Consider the following 24560-nt stretch of genomic DNA (forward strand, 5'->3'; position numbering starts at 1 on the left):
AATAAAAATAATGAAGTTTCTAAGGCGCTGGTTTTTTATTAAGCACCTCACGGCAACGTGGGCACAAGCACTTTGGATTGGTGGACTGATATAGCCAACAACGAGGACATTTGTTCATGCGTGTTTTTTCTACGCTTATATTGGTGGAGTACAACAATTTTTCACCACTCAACAATTCCACTTCCAGCGAGTCTGTCTTGCAGCTTCCGGACAACCCAAAGGAAAGTTCGACGCTGGCCCCTCCGAGGGCTTCTTTGAGTTCGTCTTTTTTGCCCTCGAATTCGTCCAAAAATGGTTTCAAGGCATGTGAGAGCGCGATGCGGATCTCCAATTGCTCGTTACTTGTAATATTTTTTAGTGAAGCCAAACGTTTTTCGTTGATAAGCGCTAATAAGAGTACGCGTTTATAAACAAAACGAACAGATTGGCTAATCGCCCACAACGAACGTACGCCGCAGTTTTTCTATAATACTACCGGCCACTAGTAGCTTTTCCCGGTCGGGAGTGGGAGCCGGAAGAGCTGTCCAATCCTTCATTAGTACGCTTGCCTTTGTTTCCTAAGTATTTGTTAGTCCAACTAGGATGGCCGCGAAAGGCGACGTGTAGGACCTTTCCATGTGGCCGTGGCGCGTGCTTGTAGATATCCTCGACAAGGTGGGGGAGAATTGGTGCTAGTGCCTCAGTAAAAACTTCCAAGCAATAAAAAAGGACGGTCTGCGCTGAGCGTCTTTCAGGGCCGTCCGCACGTGCTGCATACAGCCTAAAATTGTGTTAACTTATGGGCACTATTAGGAAAAAGGGTGGGGAAACCTGTCTTTCAGTAAAGTGAAATAGAAGGAAGAAAGATACGAAGTAAACGTGAGCATTCTGAATACGACACATTGAAATCTTTTCGAAAATATAATATGAAAGGGATGTTATATATATGAGAACTTTAGAAACCTGTACGAACTGTAGTGAAGGTTGAGTTCCTCTTGGAAGGCATGGAGGCGGGCCATTATATAGCGGTCGATGGTGAGCATGTTTGACTGGCTGACGCCATGAAGGCGGATACAGAAGTCATGAAGGACGCCAATTAGAAACCGTGCTGGGTGGTGTGCAGCCTTGAGTGTTACAAAAATATACCAAATAACATAAACAGAGGACCAGAGGTCCTTAACTTTCGCACGTTTTCCGAACTTTTCGCGAAACTTTCCTTTCCGGCGTAAAGATCACTGGTGAAACAGGAACTGGCCACCTCGTGTCATAAAGAGGACTGAGGGGTTCCGTTTAGGCGCAAGGAGACAGACTCAAATACCCAGAAGCGCAGCACATCAGCCCCGTAAGCAGCCTCCTTATTCTTATTGGGATTGCCTTAACAATAAATTGAGTGATTTAATGAGCATGTGAAAAAGGCGCGAACTAAAAAATGCCATTGATGATGTTGTTCGGCGAGACAACATTTCCCAGCGACTTGCTCATTTTTTTGCCCTCTGAGTCGAGAACAAAGCCATGCGTAAGAATAGTCTTGAAGGGAAGGGCTCTATACCGACACAGATGGAAAAAGGGTCTATACAAAATGGCAAACGCCGATTTAACCCTCGCAATGCCACTGAGGTCAGAAGTGATGACTGGAACCACCCACGATGCTGATCTGAGCCTGAATGGTGGATTTAATAAAGCGTAGCTTCGGGAGCATTTGGAACAGAACCTTCCACGCAAAGGTCCGCCACGTGCGATCCGGTGGCACTTTCCGTGACGGCGTTCCAGGATGTGCCACTGTCGAACCAAACGTCCATAATGTCCGTCCCACGAATGAGTCCTTTTCATTAGTATCGATATCATACAAAAAAAGAAAACCCGCCGTAAAGTAAATGCCTTCTTTCCGGCGCGAAGGGGGCAGTAGAGCGTCGTCATGCTCAGCAGACCACCAAATATCGCTACCATGTGCTCTGAAGAGCCCTGCAACGTGCTGTGAAATGTCACGACTAATCACAGCTAAGGGAAAAAAGTTTTATTTCGTCATCTAAACTTAAAAAAAAAAGATCGCACGCTGTCTCTTATCGTTATTTTTGTAGAACACTGGGATCGGCACTCCCCACACTCGCTGGCGGGACAGGCACCAGTCTGGTGTGTGAGCATTAGAAACACTATATTTTTTGCAGCCCAAAAAAAGGAAAACAATGTGCCTTTTCTCGCGGAAAGCATGGAGTGGAGGCGGTTTTTGGACGTTTCCGGGATCATCAGTAGCGTTTCTATTCCCTGCAAGGCTCGCGCTAGTAAAGGGCCTACACAGCAGCAAGAAAAAGAAGTTTTAAAATTTCAACACCAGTAAAAAAAAACTTTATAAAAAACACCGCCGATTCGACAAAACCATTGCAACGTCGATCGTAAAATGACAGGTTTTTTTGTCCGCCAATCGTATGGGTAGCGGTGGAGATGTATCTCGTGTTTTACTAAAAGTCCCTAATAAAAATGAGTTTGGATTCTTTTTTTTAAGAAAAGGTTCAACTTCGCCAGAAAGCATCCCTATAATATTTTGAGTGCCTTCCTTAAAAATATCCAAACCAGAAAACCTGTACACAAAAAAAATAAAAAACGTTTTCTATAACAACACAAGGTTGTAAGCAAGAGCAAACCTCGAATCAAAGTCGGTGAACTTTCCAGCGTCGTCCACGTAGCAAACGGAAGAAACGTCATTCACAAGAACCTTAGAAAAATAAAAACCATCAACTACTATTATGACAGCAGAAGTATTGCACCTTTCCTTCTAAATCCGGAGTGGTGCACACGTAAAAATCTTCAAGGCCGTGCGCGGGGTTGGCATGGACAATGCCAGTCCCTTAAAAAAAAACTAAACAAAATAAATTAAAAAAAAATAATAACCTACCAGTATAGCTAGACACGTGGTCCGCCGACAAAACGACGGACTCGCGTTCTTTAAAGATGGGGTGACAGCACGTGGTACCCACCAAGGCCTTTCCGAGGATTTCTCCGATGACCACAAACTCACTGACTTCAGCGGCGAGTCCATGGCTGCATTGACCACGTGATGTCGAAGGCAAACTGGCAAAGAGGCGGGAGAGGTCAAAGATTTGGGCCTTCATGAAGACCCAAACTTCTTTGCAAGGGCGAGACGCAAAGGCGACCAGCGCAATGGCGTAAGAGGCAGACGGATTTACGCAAAGAGCCACGTTGCCGGGGAGTGTCCATGGCGTGGTTGTCCAGACCAATAGACTCGCTTGGATATCGCTGTTTTGGATGTCCCCAGGTAAGCCCGCTAGAAACGTGTCTTTCGCGCATCTTATAGGAAACTTGACATACACCGAATCGCTTTCGTGTTGGTCTACGTATCTGACCAATAAAAAGTTTTGTTGTAACCGAATTGGATGACTCTAGAATATTAAGTACTCTAATTCGGCCTCTGCTAGTGCAGTTCTGGACGAAGGAGACCAATAAACAGGTTTATAGTCTTGATAAATATGGCCTGTTAGCGATAAAACTCTAATTAGAAAAAATATTCAAATTACAACTCGAAAAAATTATAAACATTTCCGTAATCTTTTTCCTCAAAATTTAAATTTTTATTTTAATTTTAAAAAAAAAATTTAGACCTTTTTCAAACATTTCAGTAAAAGCGATAACCTGGCTTGCCTCGTACTCGTTGTTCATTGTTTCATACGCGTTATCCCAGTCAGCAATAACCCTGAACAATAGCAAATAGGCTAATGAATAAGCAACTTTTGCTGAAGCATCGCAAAGGAACCCCCATCTTCGAAAGGCAGCCTTCTGCAAAGCTACAGCATCTTGAGCAAAACTGCGTGCTTTCCTTCTTATTTGAAGTGGCTGCAACGTTAAAGGTAATTTTAATTCAAAATTAAAAAATTATAAATAAATTGTAAAGTACAAGCAACTTTAAATTAGTAATTAAAAAATAAAATAGTTTTTCTACTTGTAAACATCCTTTTCATAACTTTGCTAAAAAAATAATTAAATAAAGTTAAAAAATATCTTTTAAACCATAATAAAAAAGTCCACATTTTTATAACGCAGTATTTATAAATCTACAATTCTTTCTTTATATAAACTTAAAATCTTTTTAAACTAAGAAAAAATAAACTCAAAGACTTTACACAAACCTTCTACCTAACCATTAAATTTTATTTAGTTTATTATTTTTAGCGCCGTTGATGCTTACAAATTATATTTGTCTCAATTATCTTTAGAGATTGCTCTTTTGATATACTTGAACCATTAACTAGGAAGAAAAAAAAAGGATAGCGATCTATAATTTAGGGAATTTTTTAGCTAAAATGCAAAGATAAACATCAAGTGGATAAAGAAAAGTACACTTTATAGATTTAATGCAGAGATTAAGAGGCAAACAAATAGTAAATCTTGGCAGTAACTATAATTATAGATTTTTTTATATCTTAAGCTACACTGAAGCATAATTATTAATAAAAAGGAAAGCAAAGACAATATAATCAAACGTTTAAAAATTGACCTAAGTTGTAATTCGGCATTTTGGATAGATCTTTTTAAAATTAAAAGATTAAAACTATTTTTGAGGTTTATTATACTGTCTCAATACATAACAAATCATAAACATGATAAAAAAAAATTTTTTTTAACGAGCCTTCAGTTTTTTGTAAATTTACCAAGTTTAAATCCACTTAGTGGTTATTTTTATCATTAAAAGTGAAAAGCAAAGAAGTCTGAAGTACTAAGCACTTTGACGCTCCTTTCTTAAAATTATATATTAACTTTTTTTTAATGTCGAATCTCAGGGGTTTAAGAGTGAGATGCTGTACTTCCCAGTTACTTTTTACTATGTTTTCCTAAGCAAAAGAGAAAATACCATTTACTATTAAGTACGTTCTTCTAATTATTCAAATAAAGTTTGTGGGCTAAAACGCTTGTAATAGATGTGTGTTTAAATAGAGAAAAATATTGTAACCAAAAGAAAATTAAGTGCATAAATCAATTGTAGAGAATTTTTTTAAAAAAAAAAATTTCTCGTAAGCTGTACCAACAACAATGCCTAAAACAAAACTTAAGAAGTACTCCTTACTAAGTAAAAAAAATTACTTTTTTATAAAAATCACTACTGTAAATAAAAACTTTAATTGATTTAAAAAAGCAATTTTCAATAAATTAATTTACAAATTTATATAAAAACTAATTTAAACAATAAAAAGCTTACAATGTTAGGGAATCTTACAATAATTAAAAACATTGTTGATTTAAATATGAAGTCTCTCTAAAACTAGAGATGTAGTAAATTCGAAAGAAAATTAAAGGTTTCAATTTTTTCAAATCTAAATAATTAATTAGACTACATCACGAGGAGCATCTTCTTCAGAGTTCTGAAGAGCCTTTATCTCGATAGGCAGTCCATGGCAATCCCAACCGGGAATGTAACTTACTCGGTAGCCCTCCAGTATCTTACGTCTTACAATAAAATCTTTTAAAATCTATTAAAAAAATGGTATAAATAAAAGGAAATGCTGAAATTAGAGTACAAAAAGTAAAACAATATATAATAAAAAGCAAAAGGTTATAAGCGAAATTTAGATCAAAAGTATTACAACTTTATATAAAGTTACTACAAAAGTTTTTGAAAATTCCTTAATTTTTTAATATAAAAAAAGATTAAAAAAAAATTTTCTGTTCACTTCGTTACAATTATCTGGTGTCGAGTCAAGCGATAAATAATATTTTGCACACAAGTTTACGTCCTTTATCTTAACTTATAAAACTTTACTTTTTATAAAACTAATACAGGGTAAGTATTAAAAAAGAAGCTACTGATATCTACTAGCTATACTCCAACCTAAAAAAAAAAATAAAAGCTCACAATGGAAGAAAATCTAAGATCTACTAACTCTATACCTTGAAATATAATATTACCTTATTTACTGCGTGCCCTAGGTGAACATCTCCGTTCGCAAAAGGTGGGCCGTCCTGAAGCACAAAAGTTCCTTTAACATTAGTTCTATTATACTGCCAGGAATACAAAGTCTTAAAAGATGCATCCTGAATTTCTAAATTGTGAAAATATAGTCAAAAGTATGAAATTTCTTCAACCTCACATAATATACACTAAAAAAGGTAAGGAAGAAAATACCCAATTCTCTGACGGAAGCAAAAGCTCTTTGAGAAAAGGTTGTTTTTGGAAGCAAGAGGGTGTCAGAAAATTTATAATTATTTTCTTTACTTTTGTCACTTGTCTCAATAAGATTAGTAGAATTATTACTACTATCAAATGTAGTAGCATCAATGGTCCCTTCTTTATTAGAAAATAACTTATTACTCGTAAAGGTAGTTTTAGAAAAACAATTACTTAATTTCTTAACCAAATGGTGTGCAAGAGATGCTTTGTTTCCGGAGTCATAACTTTTTTTACGTAATATTATTAACTTATTATAGTTAATATATATTAAATGATAATGAATTTTTTTTAAGTTATTGATATCCCATCTTCCAAAATTACCTAAGTACCACATAAAGGTTATAAAAAAACATTTTCTACTCGAAAGTTGTGTGAAAAGTTTTAAAGGACATGAGTTACTGGAGGGTCAAGTTCCTCCCTCTATCCCCACAATGTAAGTGAAAGTCTTTACTTTTTTTTATATTTCTAAAAGAGCGTATAGGGTATTATAAGAAATTTACTCATTCATATGATAAAGTGTTAACAAAAAGAATTTTGATTTATTATTTTGCAAGGAATCTTAAGAAAATAATATCAACTAATTATGTCGTTACACAGTCAACTTTAGTAGCAAAACTTGGGAGATGGTCTCTCTATTATTATTTATTAACTATTATTATCGGCTAAATGTATTAGCTAAAATTTGAAAGGGTATTAAGGTTACTAAGATAATCTTTTATTGATAACTGTTCATTATTGTATTGCCGAAAGTTGTGTTTTAATATTAAATAATTAAGAGGACTTTAATTTATGTTAACTTAAATTTTTAACAATTATCTAAAACGCCCCTTAACCATATTTATTTTTTATCAGATACGGTTAGTGTTTACCAACTTCTGTTTAGGTATTATTATTATAACACTTACTAGTTTATAATTTTATTAAGGAATCTGTTTATTACTTTATTAAGCTTATTGTTTCCTGGTTTTGCTGTATGATAGTAACCACACCGGAACAAACGGTAGAAATAACTCAAAAGATGTTTTAATAGGAATACTGTTACACACTTTCAACTTAGTTAATATAATATTTATAAATTAACTTCATATTAGCTTAAGGAAGTTGAAAGGACCCAAATTATAAAAGCTAAGTATAACATTTCTAACTTATAGCAAAAGCTAGTTTGTAAACAGTATATACTCGTCTAAAGACTGTAACGGGCACTTGCTTGCCTTAATTAGAGTAGCCGATTTCAGCACTTGGTTTTATTAATTAAGTTTTAACTGAAAGGCAAAGGTTATCAAATATTAAGAATTATAAGCAACGAAAGAGGTAGTCCTTGTCAGTTCCTGTTCTTTTTCTTTATAAAAAATTAATAGGAATAACAAATGTTATTGTTACAACTTATTTATTTAACTTAATTATATGATATTCTATCAGTTTGTTAGGTTTTTTCCTAAAAAAATTTTACTGGTAAAACTTTAAACGAGTATTTTAAAATTACCCCATGAATATTTTAAGCATTGTTTATTGTGCGTATGTAAAGGAAAATTTATTACTTTTTATAAAAAATGAGTGTTAGATTGCAAAGTTTAAATAATATTTCTGGACTTGCATAGCAACAAACTAGTTAATGATAAACGCAAATACTTCAAGCTAATAGCTCTTTTAGATGAACGACACTAAGTTTTCTTACATTAACATAATAATTGTTTTCCAAAGAATCTGTCCAAGAGGGTCTTTTGGTAAAAATTTATTTATTTATTTATCTAATTATAGTATTACTTACTACAAGCGTGATTTTAATCAATTAATCCTTTATTTACTCCTCCGGTATTAATTGAGGGTGCAGAGCTTCGATTTCCTTAACAAAACATAACGTCTTTAACTAGAACGGACGAGCTTAATTGTCATAACTAAATAGTATATATCAATAAAAACGCAATAGCCAATTATTAACAACACTATTAATGAAATACAATAGAATAGTTAAGTTTTAGTACTGTTTCTATTATTATAAATTATATATGTAAGTTTAAACTGTAATCTTAACCATTTCCCCCCTCTAAAGGTCTGAGAAATGTTTTTTGGGAGTACTTAGTTTAAAAACGAGAGCCATTAAGAGTTAAAATAGTATGTCATGGTAACTACTGACCCTAGTAAGCTAATTCCAAAAATTTTGTAAAAATATGTTTGACTCGACGTGACCTTTTTAGGAGTTGGTTATTACGCAAAAACCCAGGGGCCTCTACCACCATTTTCAGAGCGCAATTTTGTATAACTTAAAGTCAGGGAATATCTGTTTGAGAAATCGGCCTAAGTAATGGAGGCATAGACCATCAGCAAGCGTATAGCGGTATGTATAAAAGGAGCCTGTTTTTTTGATGCAACTTGCTTCTCCTGGCTTGTAATGGACATAAAACGACTGTAGCTTGTCTGCTTTTAGTAAAGATGCTAAGTCCAACTTAGTCTGCCGATGAATATCACCCCCGAGGTATTTAACCCTCCTCTCACAACAACTGGTAGTATGGTTTGATGAGAGACTAGGGATTTAGGGAAGTATACTCCTTGTTATAGTCTTAAAACTACTTCATGAGGCGTTAATTATTAACCTCCACATTAAAAACCAAGCCTCAAGTGCTGTTAAATAAGATCATGTTTTTAACACTCAGCAGGTAGATCTGGAATATAAAATAAGGCTGTGTCATCAGCGTACTGGGCTAACTTTATTTTCGGCGATTGTAGCATATCAGACCCATAGTGCCATTTTTTATCAAAAGCCTTTTTAAATCTAGGAAGATCACACCTGTTATCTTTCTAATTTAGAAAGCTTTTGTAATTTTTTCCGTAAGTCTAAATATTTGGCGAACAGAGAAATATAATTTTTTCGAAATAAATTGAATATTAGGCAAGACGCAAATTCTATTAAAATTATTGGAACAGAAAGGATTTAGTAAAAATATGCAATTACATACATTTCTTAATCTGATACATCACGTGCTCACACCATGTGGTGCATTATTCTACATGTTTGTCCAACGTGACCTAGTTACGTGCCATCGCACTTGTTATTTTCAATCACACATTATGGGTTACTCCTTTTACCCTTCCTGGATGTATGTGTGTTCTTCCTCTACAGAGCGATAGACTAGTTCGCTCTTCCCCTTTTTCTGTGGTAAGCTTTTCGTGTTTTCAAAATTAAAAGTAAAGTTAATCTTTGTAGTTATATCATTAGATGTTTCCGAAAAGTTTTATTTGTTAAGAAAAGTTATGAAAGTAGTGGTAAAAAGGACTTTGCATTCTTTATTATACGCTTGTGATTTAGGAAATTAAGCACAATCTTCTAAAGGGATGTTTTCATAGAATACTATTTTGTTATCATGAGTACACACGTTTCCAAAATAAGTTAAATTATTCTGATAGTGTGCGCGCGAGCAACAAAGAAAATTCCAATAAAGCGTAAGTTTTCTATAAAAATGGGCAATTAATTTTAAAGCAACCAAATATTAGCTTAAAACCTTACAAAACACTAAAGTTAAACGAATCGCTGAAAGCTTGAGATTCAATTTTTGTTATGAGATTACCACTAAGATCTCTATTGACATTTTTAAAAAAATTAGTATCAAGAAATTTAACCTAATTTTTAAAGTTAAAAATATTTTACAAATGCGTTAGCGCAGTTAATTTTATAAATGTTCCCGTGGAAATTAATTCCAATAAATTATCGTGAAGACGTCTATAGGCGTTTTATGCAAGAAAAAATAAAAATAAAAGAATTGGCCTACATAATAAAGCATAGTTACAAATTCTGTAGTGACTTTAGCCCTGCAAACATCCTGGAATTTAAAGAGTGAATCTGGTTAACTCGCAGATCTCTGAATTTAAAAATATTCGTAACTTTTAGGATTGCTAAGCTTTAGTAATTACGCCAATAATTGTTTTTAGATAAACTAAAATGCATATAAATCTTACTTACAAATATGTTAATTTTTTAAGATCTTTAAAAAGATAGGGAGGTATCAAAGCTATGTTATTGTTCCGAAGATTCCTATAACGAGAAAGTTAAAATTTTTGAAAAAAGTTTTATATTCATAAGTGGCTATACTTATAATTTAATTTTTTATTACCGAAAAAAAAGAATTTAATATTATAACTATAACAATAAAGTTGATTAAATATTGTAAAACTTACAAACGCTTAAGCTTGACCAGAGCCTTAAATAAGTTTTCACTCAAATTAAAAAGTTTGTTATTAAATAAACGGCTGGTATATTATGCATTTTCTTAGACAAAAGCGTTTTTGACGAAGTTGCAACTTACAGAAATCGTAACTCGGACAACTCAGAAAAAACGTCATCTGCAATATGGGTAATTTGATTTTTGTGAAGAGATCTTATAATTAAAAGATAATGGCTAAAAATATTTAATAAGTTTAAAAATATAATTATTCAAGTACAGCGACTTCAGTGAGACTAGTCCGTCAAATAGCTTAGAGTCAATAGAGTAAAGGAGGTTATTATTTAGGCTTCTATAGTGGTTTCATTAAAGTTAAATATTCACGAAAAGTGCAACTTACTTACAATTTCCTTAAATAAGGAAATTTAATAAATGAATTGGGAGCGATTGATACAAGCCAATTGTGACTAAGATTTCTATAGTTAAATACAAGTACGAATTTATAACAGTAAGTAATTTAACACTATAAAAATTAACTTTTAAAAGAAAAAGATAGAAAAATGGTCAGAAGTGTTAAAAAATAACAAATCATTGTGTGTGACCGTACTTTCGCAATCTATCTCGTTAGTGTTTTGTTATTTAAAAAGAACTAGTTTTTCAATATTTAATTAATATAGCTCCCCCTCCACTTTAAAATTTAATTTTCCAACTTTTTTTAACACTGACTGCAAGTTCACGGCAAATACCGTAGTATTCAGCTTAACTATAGTTATTGACTTTAACAGGTAGCTAATAAGAATAGTTGGAATTTTTTTTAAAAAACATCTTTAAATCTATCTTAAGAAAAAAGAAACTATATTAATTATGTATGACTTTCAGTTTTCAATTGATATTGACAATACTAAGCGTACTGGAGACTATACAATTAAGTTTAAAATATAAGCAGGAATTTCAAAATAACCGAATTATTTTGCAATAAGGTAAAGATGTATCAAAAGAATTTCAAGTGAAAAGTTTTAGATGGCACATACTTACAATATAATATTTAAAATGTCTGTTTTTACTTACCGAAATATTATTACCCTAAAATATGTATGTATAAAAACATAAAATATTAAAGTAAAGTTAAAAAAATATGCTTTTTATAATTACTATTTACAAGTCTCATAGCCTCGTTCTTCCTACATAGCTTTTCTATTAAATTTTTTGTAAAAATATAAACCCTCAATTACATTTATCCTATTTATTACATACTTCTAACAAAAAGCTCAGACATTGAAAATTATATTAAAAACAATTGTTATTAAATTAGACTAAACGGACATAAAAATTTTCTTAGAGTGGCAAGTCGACATTTTCTTTTAATTTTTTAATTAAGCATACCCAAAAGTTAAGAACAAATTTTTTAATGACTCAAATAAAAGAAAATAACTTTTACGGAGGAAGTAGGTAGAACGCAACTTATGGAATAATAACTATTTTCATAAAATCAATTATTGTAAATATTTTATATCACTTTTATACAATGTCAAATTAGTAAACGAAGGAAATTTCACTTAAAATTTAAGGAAGGGCCAGTCTTTTATTACAAACTCTTTATTAAAGAGGAGTAAGATAAAAACTAAAATATGCTTTTAACAAGGAAAGAAATCAACTAGAGGAAAACACTACATGTGGAAAAAAGACAGCTGTGCAACTAAATAATAAAGCAAACCTCGCGATGCGCCACGCCATTTTATAAATTTAGCAGAAGGTGCAAGAGAAATAAAGAGAAAACATAAAGATACTACTAACAGCTTATTATAAGAAAATTTAATTGCTAAAGCTTGTTAAAAGCTACTACTAGAAAGAATTTGTAACCTTTAAAAGAATACTACTTACAATAACTTAACATTTGTGGAACACATCGCGGGAGAAGGTAACTTCCGTAGTGAGCATCCCGATAAGTCTCTATTTATAATATTAAAAAAAGTTCCAAGTATATTTCAATATAGTAAATAATATTATGTAACTGTTCTACGACAGAAACTACTATTAATCTACAAGAAATATTTTGGTGTCAACAAATATTTGTTCTTTATATTAAATATTTGCTTTTTTTAGCTCTTCGACTTAAAGGTATACAAAAGTAATGAGCCAACGATGGAATGCTGAGTTAACCAATTTTTTCTGTATAATACACTTTACAGCACTCATTAAATAAAACCTTAAACTTGAAGTATAAAATTTTTATAAAATAAATTTTTTAAACGGAAGGCTTACAAGGCAGGCGCTCTACTAAGTTCTGTACATCTATCCCCCGCTAAAACTTTGCCCCAAAATATGGCTAGAAAGAATAAAAAGGAGTAGTGTAACTGCATGTGAACTTATAATTAGTAGCCCACTTTTCTCTCAGCATTTAATATGGTATAATTGTACTGTTTTTTAATTATCTTATTTTTAAACCTTTCAGTTAAAAAAAATTGCCGTAATTTTTATTGGCATTTAAGTTTAAAAGTACTTAATATCTGTTTAGCCGATAAATACAATAACAATTCAGTCAAGACCTCCTTAATTTATTAATTATTTTTTCTTACTCAATAGTGTATTTCTCGAAAGTAATTTTTTTAAAATAAAGATTGGGAAATTTTAATGGCAATTAAGTCAAGCCAGAGTGCAGGATAAGTTCTCCCATTTTAGAATTAGTAGCCATTTTTAGACTCTTCCTTAAGAAATTTAAAGTTTGTTCGAATAGGTTATGGAATAAGTAATGCCAATTAAGATAGCATAGATATTGACGACAATACAGAAGAAACTAAAAGAATAACCTTTTCGCTCACCTTTATATCCACCTGGAGACCTTGGATTTCAGACACCGATCAATGAAACGTGATTTAGAAGATATAAAAAACATTTTTAGGTAAAAAGGTACTCATTTAGTATGTAATCAATTCTTAATAAAATGAAGTTTTTTTTTAAAATTTAAGCTGAGCGCTAGGGGTAAAAGACTATCCAGGACTATGAAAGCTAGTAAGGTTATCCAAAAGTAAAAAGTAGTCTTCCTAAGTAACTGCTTTTTAACTTTTTAAAGTACACAGCTCATTAAACTATATCCTTGAGTGGTGTAATGGAAGATGAACAAATTCAAGAAAAAAATATTTTTCATGTGCACACTTTATACGACTTTAAGCGGATTTTTTATTGGCTTTTTTTACCAAGATAATATATATGTTTCACAAGCCCCTCCCGAAAATATTTAGTGATTTTTTGTTTTTGGCTTACTATCCTCAAAAAAGTGACTCAACTCAATCTTAACTAACCAATTTCTAATAGGTTGGGCCAGATTCCAAGAAGTAGAAAGAAGTTATTAGGGACGCTCTTTCGCTATGGTCTAGAATGATGGAAATTTTGATACCATCATCCAAATATTATGGGAATTACAGAAGTTTTAATAGCAAAATATTATATAAAAAGTAAAACTACAATTTTGATAGAGCCTGAAAACCTTAGTTAGCTTTTAAGTAAGATTCATAACTTGAATAATTCCAATATCAGAACCCCTTGTTTACCTTTTTTGGTTTAATTTTATATCTTATCTATATAAACTAAATCATATTGCTAAGAAATTATAGTTTTGTAAATTTTAGGGTTATTCCTTTTTTTATTAAATTAATGTACAGATTATTAACTTACTTATGACACATGTTAACTAATTATAAAAATAAAAAAAATATGTGTTAGCTCACAGTATTATTATAATCAATTGATGACTAACGGTGAGTCTTCGTTTGTAAAAACTGTAATTTGTTTTTAGTAAGTTGCATTTTAAGCTATACAGTTAAGAAGTAAATAATTGTCCAAAATAAGTGGATTAAACTTATTTTCTGGTTTATTCGTCATCAAACATATAAGAGTAAGAATCACAAATGATGCCACTCAACCGTAAGGAGGGGGGTCGTCTAAAGTTTTAAAAATAAAAAACCGTTTTTTCCTATTAAATGTACCCTTAAGGGTTCCCGCCCGTGGGTTGTTACTGCTGTTTGTAGGCGAGTCGGCACGCGTTTGTCCTATTTTCGTTTTATTTTACTAACTTAGTTGCTTTGGGTTTGAGTTGGCAAGGGTCCTGGAAAAGTTCAAGAATATAAAATAAATTATCAGTTTTCCTTAGTTTTTAACTAATTTATTTATGTGTAATACACTAGTACTCGAAACAATTATTTGGAGAACTTAACCCTATAGAATATCATTAACCGTAATTAGCTTAATAAAATAAGTCAAAATTTAGATAAATCATACTAATAACAAAAATTTAAAAAGCCTAAAAATTTTAGGAAGATACTAAAAATTAGTTTGTCAAAGAAAGTTCGTAGTTAGGAGCTTTTAAAACATTATAATTATTAGACCTATATATATATATATATATTTTTAAAGAATACATCCGTTCACGCTTCCAGTATTTTTTAAAGATGACTTACAAACATTTGTCAAGTTACGAGAACATATATTTATTTATCCACCCACACATGGTGTTTGAAAATATTTTTTAATTTTATTCAATGCATGGGGTTGCAATCGGTATCATAAAGCTACAATATCAGGTCCCCTCAGGGCACAGTAGTTCTTTTCTTTTGTAGCATTCAAAATAAATTTATATAAACTCGGAATCTTAAAGTGGACAACTTTATAAAAGTGTTGTTGTAAAGCAATTCAATAAATCGGATTTATTTTTTTCTTTAATACTATTAAAATAGACCCTGTATACAAACCAGTGAAGTACGAGTAGTTTACAAAATGAATCAAGCAGATAATATATAACTGATCAAGTCCGTTAGTCAATTATTGACGCATATATAGATGGAAAGGGCTCAAATATACTTTGAACCTTTTTACTACACTGCCAGAGCACTCTCAAAGTTATAAAGGCCAGTTTTGCATTGTCAACTCAAGTTTATCACAACGATTTAAAATTTTTTATAAAACCGACATAATATGATAGTACAAAAAAGATTTTATATCCTCTAAGGTACATGGTTAGTAAGTCTAGTAACATAACTATACTAGCATCTAAAGAAATACATCTTTTACTTTTAAAAGCGTTGAAGGAAGATTTTCTGCAGAAAATTTTCCTAATCTTACTTGTATCCCTAGAATTTTATATGAATTTGTAATATAAAAGTTTAACTCGAAACAAAGAGAGCAAACTTAGCAAAAAATAAGAATTGCTGGAAACGCAGTACTATTATGATCTATTGATGGGTTCATTACGCTTGTAGCAAAATTATGGTAGTGCTTTCTAAAAATAAAATATAAGAGTGCTCATACTTTAATTTATGGCAGAGCAATTAATTAGCATTCATATGTCATTATTTTGATTACTTAATTATATTTTAATATCATACCTGTAGTATTTTAATCGTTTCTTGTTAATTAAAAAAACGGTGATCGACTAAATGACTACTTTTAGTATGACACCACTACACTTACAATTTTTGGACAACCCCTAACTTTACGCGGCACATTTATTAAAATGACCGAAAGAAAAACACCACAGCTCTTTTAACGGCGTAAAAAGCTAATATAATTGATGGAACTTACGTAGTCGGCTTGTAAAAGTATAAGAGCAATACGCCGTGGAAGCAGAATAAGAGTATACTATATTCCTATGATTATATGCTGCTTGCATTCGTTATTTTCGCGGTTTTGTCTTCCATCATTGCAGGTCAACGAATTTAGAATTTAAATTTCTCTTCCAATTTTTTCTTATAATATGAGTTCTAATTGCTTTCTCTTAAACATTACATCCTTAGCTAATTTTTGTTTCGTTCTTTGCTATTAATTTTCCTTTCATTTTAATATTAATTACATTTTATTTAACCCCAACGAGTTATAACAGTCCAACCCGAATTTAATTACAAGCAGTGTAATTCTTAATAACTTCAGCTAAATAATAAATAAATTAGTAATAGCTAAAATTTGTCGTACTAATACGAAAGCATAAGTTAGTATACTAAAAAAAAATTTAATTAAGTGAAAGATGCCGAAGCATGATGGGAACTCCCCCCCCCCCCCTGTCTACTCCCGATGTAATTACCAATTACGAGAGTTTTTAACTGACTTTTACTATTTTTACAATTTAGTAATATATTCTCAAAAAATTAATGTGTAATGACTTTTACAACTTATAACTAATAAGTTGAATAAAATAATTATGTTATATTTTAGTTTTACATTGACACCATTAAAACCCACATTTATATTTTTCCAAAAATTTTTAAACGAATTAAAACAGTTAACTACTTTGATCAATGAACAATTGTGCAAAGTATTTACCTTGACTTCGTTTCTCTTGATACTAAAAGTTATTAAATGTTAATGAGAAATCATAGCATTCTTTAATAAAGTCGAATTAAAAGCATTGAATAATTTTTAAAAATTTTGTTTTCTTGTTGTAAGTACACAAAAAAAAAATTGAGTATAATTGGGTAACAATTCATTCGTTCAGTAGATGAGAGCACACGCCCACAAGCGAGTAGGCATATACTTCTGAATGTTGATAAAATTTTCGGTTTCCAATGTAAATATATAATCATGATTAAGAGCAACTCAAGTTGTCGTAAAAATTAAACTTCTGTAATGTAATTTCAAGTGACCAAAAAAGAACTTTTACACAAGGACAAAGCAAAAATATAAAATAAAAGACTCTGCAGGGTTATCGAAAGATTTATTAAATGAAAATTAAAGTTATAAGATTACTAGTAAACCTATGAATTTACCTAATTCATAAAAACTATAGAAAAGCTTGGAATATGTGCAAAAAATCGGGTTTGACATGCGAAAGTTAAAAAATAGTTCTGGTACGTATTTAGTATAAAGGACAAAAAAGTTTAATTTTCTCAATTAGATGATTGAAGCTCAAAAGGTGAGTTAAGTCCTAATTTTTAGCTATTTTTTTAAAAGTTTCCCCTATAGACTCCAATACGATAAAAACCGCTACTTGAATAACTTACAGAAAATCTTGTTTTTAGAGAAAAAGATTTTATAAACTCCATTTTATTATTTAATTAGTTTCTAAAGTGAGAGTTTGTAAATTATTTTGAATTTTTTATTTTTCATATAACATTATATGCAGTGCTGACTATAATTATAACGCTGTTAATTTGTAAACCATCTTTTACTCACCCTTTAAGGGTTTGAAGCTAATAAATTTTCCGTTTGCTACCGTATAGAAGAAGAATAAGGCCAAAAGAGACTTTTGCAATAGTACTAAATATTTACATTTACCAATGAGTTATCAAAATTTAATTTTTAATTGTCCACTTATATAATTTTTTACTAGAAAAAAGGGTTAACTGTTCATTAGAGTCCAATTTATCCAGGTGCAATTAATTAAGCTTAATTTTCTTAATAATTTTCGAAAGGACAAAAAAAAAATTACTTATCTCAAGGCGGATGTATATAACGTTATAAGCCCTAATTTTCGGGTACGACAATTCTACGCTCAAGGCTTAAGCTTCCAATTTTTTTTTAATGAAACTCATTCTACTTTATCGCATTTCCAAAATGAATAATAAAACTTACAAGTTAAGCTTGTTTTATTGTACACCTACTTTTTCCCGTCGTCTATAAACTACCTTGTTTGGGGTTAGGTTAAAGTTTTTAACGGTAATTGAAATTATAATTACTTGTAGAATATACATCTACATGGGCATCACAATGCCTACGCCGCAATATTTTTATTTTTATTTTTTTTCTTTTCTGTAGGTAATAAGCAAAGTTAAAAAGCTAACCTAAAGTTTCAAGCCTTTTATTTTCGACTCAAGAGTTTATTAATTTTTTTGTAAAAAAATTTTTGGTATAATTCTTACTTTTGAGTTATATGAAATTTTTTTTCCTGTAAACCTAACTAGCTACTTCCATATTATATGAAATACGTGTTCAATCAGAATTCGCCCGGTGATGGAGGCAAAAATAAAGTTTTAGGAAATATCAATTAGTTTAAACAAAATTTGGCACACTTTAGGCTTGTTATTATCAAAATTTTATATTAATTATAAAACTATTTTTAATAAAACTTACATGCATCTAATTTTTTTTTCTGCACCCCAGCATTGAAAGAGGTATCGAAGAGTAATCTTTAAATGTATAATAATAATTCAGTCTTAAATTTACTTGACAATAACATAATAAGAAAAATTCTACATTAACGTTATTTGAATTTCAAGCCGTTGTTATAGAACTAGTCCGTAAAATTTTAATGATACTTAAATTTTAAACAGGTCTAGTTATATATATATATTTTTTATATCTAAATAAGTAACGAATAATATTTTCCTATGTTAGTGGTTGCCCTCCACGTTTACGTCTTTTTGTTCTAGTATCTAATTTCCATTCACTATACTAACACTTACTATTGTCATGCATTGACCAGATGTGGTAAAGAAACTATAATTATTTTTTAGAAAGGTAAGCGTACAGACGGCACCTTTTTTTTCAATAATTATTTGTAAAGACAAACTAACAGACTTTTTATTTTAGTAGTAATCGTGCAAAAAGACTATTACAAATTACTAAACTGGTAGAGTAAATCTTAAACTCAACCAGAAAACTAAATTTCTAATTAACTCTCGGCCGCCTCAGCCACCTGGCCTCGTAGGTTTCCTTTAAAATTATGGCTCCCGCACTTACCTTAGTCCTCGCGCACTACATTTGGGCTGAAAGCCTGTGCATTGTTTTGCTGCTCGTCTTCCAATTCTTATTTGGGTCTATTTTGGAAATATCTTATTATTTATCTATTATTCACCCTCTGTAAAAAGATTTGTTGGTTTCTCTTCAGTTCTTTAGGGCTATTAGTATTACCGATATATTTGTAATTCCTTATGAATAATCCTATTTCGCTTAATAACTATTTGAGGCACGTTTTATGCTATCTGTTTTGTTACTCTCCTCTGTTTAACTTTTTTGTTAGTTTTATGAAATTTAATGTGTTTACTGTAACCGTATTCTTAAGCATATTAATTCATTTTTTGTGCTAATAGTATTATTTATAAGGGATTCTGAGTTTAGTTGTTAAAGAAGATTAGATTTACAATCTTTATTTTCTTTTTTCCTTGTAGTAGTTATTTCTCACTTTCATTGTTTCTTATAGAATATGAATTCAAGTAGAGGTCGTGGAAGAGCTATAAGACGCTCCGATGGTAATTATTTCTCTTTGCTGTGTCTCACCTCTAATTATAATTATTTTAACCAGGTACAAAATTGGCTTATGATTTTTTAATGCCTAAAGGTACTGGTTCTGTAAATAATGTAAGCTATTTATTCGCGTATTGAAATCTCTAATCTTTTTTTCTTGCCTTACTACTGTAGTGGGGGGAGTTTCTTATTTTTATGTTTCTTCCCTTTCTTTTATTCTTATTTTGTAAATCATAATTTTTTTAAAATTTATGAAGCACACAACTCCGATGAAAAAAGCCAGTAGACTCGGCACTCACTCGGAGGACAGGACAAGTGAACTAACTTTCTCGCATCAGACCAACTCTCAAAAACCGGCGACTGGGCATCCTTCTGCTCCCCACCAGAATGCTTCCTCTACTGGTTTTAGACAGCCTCCTGCCGCCAGTTCCGGGCATCCGCAGTCGCATGCCTCCGGTGTTCCTAAACATCAGCCGAATGGCCTCATGCAAGGACATCGTCGCCCAGTGGCCTCACACGATCCGCCCCACCCGATGCCTCGCGCTCAACCTCCTTATATATCACGGCAGCCGGTATCGGAAGAAGCACGGCCAGACCATGTGGATAATACGGTGGGTCAGCGGGGTCAGTATATTTTGCCTGGTTCTGCTCCTCTTTCGGGGGCAATGCCACACTATACTGCTTATCCCCAGCCGGCGCCACCCGTGCAGTCACAGGCTCCGGCACAGTATACAGCGGGCCCCCCCGCCGCCCTCTATGCTACCTACTCCCCGTACTACGCTAGTGTCTCCTATCCGCATTACATGTATTCTCAACGGATTTATGAACCAGCTTTAGAGCTGCCCACTCCCTCTTATAGCTTCAAAGAACCGCCCGCTAAGCCCAAATCTAAGGCCATTGCTATTATTGATCCCGATACCAACGAGGAAATCAAGTACGAGCAGGATCACGTGAAAACCAGAGCTACTGAAGGGCAAGAGGACAGCGGAAAAGTTTTAGGTGCAGATTCACAAGCGGTTTTGAAGGACAGCGAGTCACAAAAGAAGTTTAAAGGTGTACCAATAGATAGCCTAATTCGTAATGAAAGAAAACAGGTGAGCATAAATATTAGTGAGGTTGTTAAAATTGAAATGGAAGAAACGGGTCAGAGTTCTACAGGGGACGAGGGGGGAATAAATAGCGAAGAGCTTGAATTACTGAGGAAGAAAGAAGAGGAAGAGAAAAAGAGAGAAACTGAACAGAAAAAACTAAAAGTTGAGGAGATAAGGCGGATAGAAGAAGAGCAGAAGAGGAAGAGAGAAGAGGAAGAAAATAGATTGAGGCAAAGAGAAGAAGAGGAAAAAATATTGTTAGCTGAGGAGATAAAGAGAAAGAAAGAAGAGGAGGAGGAAAGGAAGAGAAGCGAGGAAGAACAGCAGAGATTAAAGGATGAGGAGTTGAGAAGGCAAAAAGAGGAGAGAAAAAGAAGAGAAGAGGAACAAAGAAGCATAAAAGATGAAGAACTAAAGAGGCAGAAAGAAGAAGAAGATAAGCAACGGGAGGAAGAACAACGAAAAAAGAAGGAGGAGGAGATAAAAAAGCAGAGAGAAGAAGAACAAAAGTTAGAAGAGGAGGTAAAGAAAAAAGCAGAGGAAAACCAACAAAGGCAAAAGAGAGAAGAAGAACAAAAAATAAAAGAAGAGGAAAAGAAAAAAGCAGAGGAAGAGGAGCAAAGACAAAGGAGAGAAGAAGAACGATTAATGGAAGAAGAGAAAAAGAAAATAGCAGAGAAAGAACAGCGCAGACAAAAGGATGAAGAGCTGGAAAAGCAAAGAGAAGAGGCACAAAAGTTAGAAGAAGAGGAAAAGGTAAAAAGAGAGGAAGAACAAAATAGTTTGAAAGAAGCATTAAAGAAGCTAAATGGAGAAGAGCGTACGACGATAGAAGAAGCTGAAAAACCAAAAAAAGAGGAAGAACAAAAAAAGTTGGAGGACGAAAAAGTGAACGGGCAGAGTGAAGGAGAACCGAAGGAAATAGAAAGTGAAGGGAAAATTTTATCAGAGAGCGATGATAGGAAGGAGGATGAGCCAACCGAATGCTCCTTTAGTTCTGCTGACCACACTCGTAACACGCCTTCTCCTGATCAAGTTATTCTTATATGACCCTGACAGTTTTCTTAGGTGAGCTAATATACCATTTATTTATATCTAGGACAGCCAGGTGACCCGCCCTTCCTACCTTCCGGGTTACTGGAGCCCTACCAATCCTACTGGAATGAAACTATATACTTTCGAATTCATATTCGCTTTCAAGACCCTCGTGAAGAGCAAACCTGCAGGTCTCATGGACGATCCGGAAATAAGCCAGCAGCGTGGGCTCGTCTCCTCTCATTCGCGCATGAGACGCTTGGAGGCCCCACAATTTCGACAGCACTATAGTCACCCAGCCCAGTCACATGGCTTACTGCGGGGCTCCATGGCGGGCAGGGGCGTCAGGCAGGCCAGGACAGACAGACAGCTTCCGCCTTTGAGTAACCCCCAACCTGTTCATGTATCCAAAACTTTTTTATTTAAAACTTTATTTACTTTTTTATTTTTTTTCTTCCCTTTATAACCATGTAGACTTCTGGAGAGGATTGCTGGAAGCCTTCAGTGCTGCCCGGGAAGATGACTAACCTTAGAAATTTGAGTAAAGAGGAAAGAAAAGAATTAAGCGATCAGAAGATATTTAAGCAGTTGACCATTACACTTAATAAGTTATCATATGAAAACTACGGACGTCTTAGTGCGGAGATTAAGTCCATGAATATAAACACTCGAGAACAAATCACTAAACTTGCTGACCTAATATTTGTTAGTTTTTGCTCGTTTCATTTGCAGTATTCCCTATTCATGTGCCACTTTAGAACAAAGCGTTGGAAGAAAGGCCGTACTGCGCCATGTACGCTCGGCTCTGCTTGGACCTTCACGAGCACTATGAGAAATATTTGAAATCACTGAATAAGCCATATTCGATGGAAGACACCTTCAGGGGTATACTCCTGCAGCGTTGCCAGGCCGAGTTTGAGAGTGAAAAGAAAGGTCTTATCCAAACGGCCTATACAGTCGCAGCAGAGGTCCGGCCTTTTTTTTTTAATCGTTATTTGTTAGCAGTTGCATTATTCATAAAAAAGGACGAGGACGAGAAAATTGTACGCGCCAAATATCGAATGCTGGGCAACATCCAGTTTTCTGGCGAACTTGTGAAACTGGGGATGATCTCCACTTCCGTCATATACTCGTGCATTGAGGAGCTTTTGTTATTTAAAAAGCCTGAATTCCAGGTCCCCTCCTTGGAGTCCATAGAGAGTCTCCACCACCTGCTTCTCACCGTTGGTCCGTCCACACGCCAGCGGGTTTTTTTTCTTTAGATAAACCGTTGTGTTTGGCTGCAGGGTCGACTCTTGACAGGAAATGCCCTGATAGGCTAGACAACTACTTTGCACGCATAAAGAAATTATCAGAATCAGAGCAGCTCCCTATGCGGTTCCGTTTTATGCTGCAGGACGTTATCGAACTTCGTGCTAACCGGTGAGTTTTTTTGGACTTGCTGGTGAAATAACCGCCGCCTTGACGCCCTTATTTTTTTTTGCAGCTGGAACAAAACTGGCAAGCCACCTGCATCTAAGCCCTCCGGCGAAATCTCGGGGGGTTTTGCAGAGGGTACGAGTGACTCTGGTCTTTTCCTAGTTTGATGTTGTGTAAATATATTATTACAGAGAGGCAAAAGGCGGCGGGCTTAAACGATGCAAATCTCGTAAGCATGAGCTCTTGGCAACAGCAGACTTTTCGTTCGAACGGTTTTTTATTATAAATATATATATATATATTTATTATTGATCATCAGCTCATTGTTCCAGTGAATATTTCCAAGAACGAGTGGAATCAAGTTCATCGCCGCACTTATATGCATGATCCCAATAGAAAACTTGTTCCTGGCGCCGGCAGGATGGAAAGCCGTATGTACCACGGCGGCCAGCAGCAAGGGTTTGGTTTATTGTCTGTTTTGTATAGTTGAGCGCTTTTCAATAATTTTTTTTTTCCAAGCAGCATGAAACCCACATTGCAGCCCGGCAACTCGTTCTCTGCCTTGCTGCTGCCAACGGCTGCCCAGTCGCAACCTCAGCTCCTCCGACAGCCCCAGAAGCAGCGCATGCCCTCCGGATCCTCCCAGCGACCTCCGCCTCATCTCCGGGCCACCGTCTCCGACACTACGCTGAATCAGCCACACTTTTTACCGGATATCCTTTCGGACGAGGCCAAGTTGTCCTTGTCTCCGGATGAATTTGCACTGATCGACAAAACCACGCAAGTCATCTTTGCCGAGTACATGGAGCTCGATGACTTGCAAGAAGCCATCGAGTCCTTCGATACTGAGATCAAGGATAGCCAGAATAATTATCACGCGGTCGTTGAAAGCTTGATCCTACGAAACGTGGCGAAACCCAAAACGGCCCACCGAGCATCCGACCTGATCGTCAAGCTGATGATGCACAAGAAGATCAGACCTGAGCAGTTTTGTCGCGGCTTTAACAGTGTGTTGCTGACTATCGAAAAGGACGAATTGGCTATCGACGCTCCACTCGTACTCGTAAACATGGCCGAGTTTGCCACAGAGGCCGTACTTCAGCCAACCACGGGCCTCACTTTTGCGCTATTTGTGGATAGTCTCAGCCGGGAGCAGCCTAACCAAGACAGCGAGCAGGGACAGGTGCTTTTCCACAGCTTAAACCATCTCAGTAAAAAGGTGGCTGCACTTTTGTTACTGCGCATTAATTAATTTTTAATTTTAATGTTTCTATTTCTCCATGTCATGCTTTATAGAATAAGGCTTTGGCCGAAGAGATATCGAAGACTGTTGCTATTGACTGGAAACTGTATATTGCTCCCGAATCGACAGAAGATGACTTCAAGCAGCGAATGGTCGTGCTTCTTTTTTTTTTTTTTGTTATACTATTGTTTTATTTCTTTCTGCAGGGATTCGGTTCGTAATTTTGCAGATTTATTGTATATATATTTATTTAAATTAGATGAAAGTATTAACAAGAGTATGCAAAATAAAGTGGA

General features: G+C 33.9%; 3 protein-coding genes across 3 annotated transcripts; 1 reads left to right on the forward strand and 2 right to left on the reverse strand.

Annotated features, from left to right (window-relative positions):
• Positions 1-19: 19 nt before the first annotated feature.
• Positions 20-6488, reverse strand: LOC135119545 (isoleucine--tRNA ligase-like). Its single transcript, XM_064043956.1, has 25 exons — positions 6326-6488; positions 6110-6271; positions 5893-6026; positions 5322-5456; positions 3746-3825; positions 3594-3685; positions 3391-3466; positions 2870-3333; positions 2742-2821; positions 2619-2689; positions 2492-2555; positions 2337-2445; positions 2169-2267; positions 2032-2106; positions 1858-1977; positions 1691-1801; positions 1579-1639; positions 1413-1522; positions 1298-1353; positions 1147-1237; positions 943-1087; positions 811-888; positions 610-760; positions 452-557; positions 20-387 (listed from the first exon to the last, which is right to left on the reverse strand). The coding sequence occupies exons 1-25, from the start codon at positions 6486-6488 to the stop codon at positions 20-22; spliced, it is 3201 nt and encodes a 1066-aa protein (XP_063900026.1).
• A 2962-nt stretch (positions 6489-9450) lies between these two features.
• LOC135119551 (slit homolog 2 protein-like) lies at positions 9451-12659 on the reverse strand. The gene is made up of 11 exons (XM_064043962.1): positions 12571-12659; positions 12190-12258; positions 10713-10784; positions 10589-10660; positions 10453-10524; positions 10325-10396; positions 10110-10181; positions 9937-10008; positions 9798-9869; positions 9657-9728; positions 9451-9601 (listed from the first exon to the last, which is right to left on the reverse strand). The coding sequence occupies exons 2-11, from the start codon at positions 12213-12215 to the stop codon at positions 9463-9465; spliced, it is 741 nt and encodes a 246-aa protein (XP_063900032.1). The 5' UTR covers positions 12216-12258; positions 12571-12659; the 3' UTR covers positions 9451-9462.
• Positions 12660-19004: 6345 nt separating this feature from the next.
• LOC135119540 (GRB10-interacting GYF protein 2-like) lies at positions 19005-24559 on the forward strand. Its single transcript, XM_064043953.1, has 15 exons — positions 19005-19047; positions 19433-19481; positions 19535-19590; positions 19734-21602; positions 21667-22005; positions 22077-22307; positions 22361-22570; positions 22628-22829; positions 22889-23024; positions 23089-23156; positions 23213-23293; positions 23354-23480; positions 23544-24240; positions 24318-24416; positions 24471-24559. The coding sequence occupies exons 2-15, from the start codon at positions 19436-19438 to the stop codon at positions 24483-24485; spliced, it is 4176 nt and encodes a 1391-aa protein (XP_063900023.1). The 5' UTR covers positions 19005-19047; positions 19433-19435; the 3' UTR covers positions 24486-24559.
• The last annotated feature ends 1 nt before the right edge of the window (position 24560 follows it).

This window comes from Zophobas morio, unplaced genomic scaffold (assembly GCF_036711695.1).
Source record: "Zophobas morio isolate AGI-343-1 ecotype UQ-CSIRO unplaced genomic scaffold, CSIRO_AGI_Zmor_V1 ptg000272l, whole genome shotgun sequence".
Lineage (NCBI taxonomy): Eukaryota > Metazoa > Arthropoda > Insecta > Coleoptera > Tenebrionidae > Zophobas > Zophobas morio.

What these genes read in the sequence shown, in the direction of transcription:
- LOC135119545 (XM_064043956.1), bottom strand. Translation starts at nt 6,488, where the DNA reads ATGTGGTACTTAGGTAATTTTGGAAGATGGGATATCAATAACTTAAAA. An exon ending in GGCGGACCTTTGCGTGGAAG is followed by an intron (nt 1,640 to 1,690) that starts GTTCTGTTCCAA and finishes TCCACCATTCAG; the next exon opens with GCTCAGATCAGCATCGTGGG. An exon ending in GCGAAAGTTAAGGACCTCTG is followed by an intron (nt 1,088 to 1,146) that starts GTCCTCTGTTTA and finishes CACACCACCCAG; the next exon opens with CACGGTTTCTAATTGGCGTC.
- LOC135119540 (XM_064043953.1), top strand. Translation starts at nt 19,436, where the DNA reads ATGAATTCAAGTAGAGGTCGTGGAAGAGCTATAAGACGCTCCGATG. An exon ending in GTAACCCCCAACCTGTTCAT is followed by an intron (nt 22,006 to 22,076) that starts GTATCCAAAACT and finishes ATAACCATGTAG; the next exon opens with ACTTCTGGAGAGGATTGCTG. An exon ending in TAAACCATCTCAGTAAAAAG is followed by an intron (nt 24,241 to 24,317) that starts GTGGCTGCACTT and finishes CATGCTTTATAG; the next exon opens with AATAAGGCTTTGGCCGAAGA.
- LOC135119551 (XM_064043962.1), bottom strand. Translation starts at nt 12,215, where the DNA reads ATGTGTTCCACAAATGTTAAGTTATT. An exon ending in TCCACAAATGTTAAGTTATT is followed by an intron (nt 10,785 to 12,189) that starts GTAAGTAGTATT and finishes ATTTAACTATAG; the next exon opens with AAATCTTAGTCACAATTGGC. An exon ending in TTTCCTTATTTAAGGAAATT is followed by an intron (nt 10,661 to 10,712) that starts GTAAGTAAGTTG and finishes AAACCACTATAG; the next exon opens with AAGCCTAAATAATAACCTCC.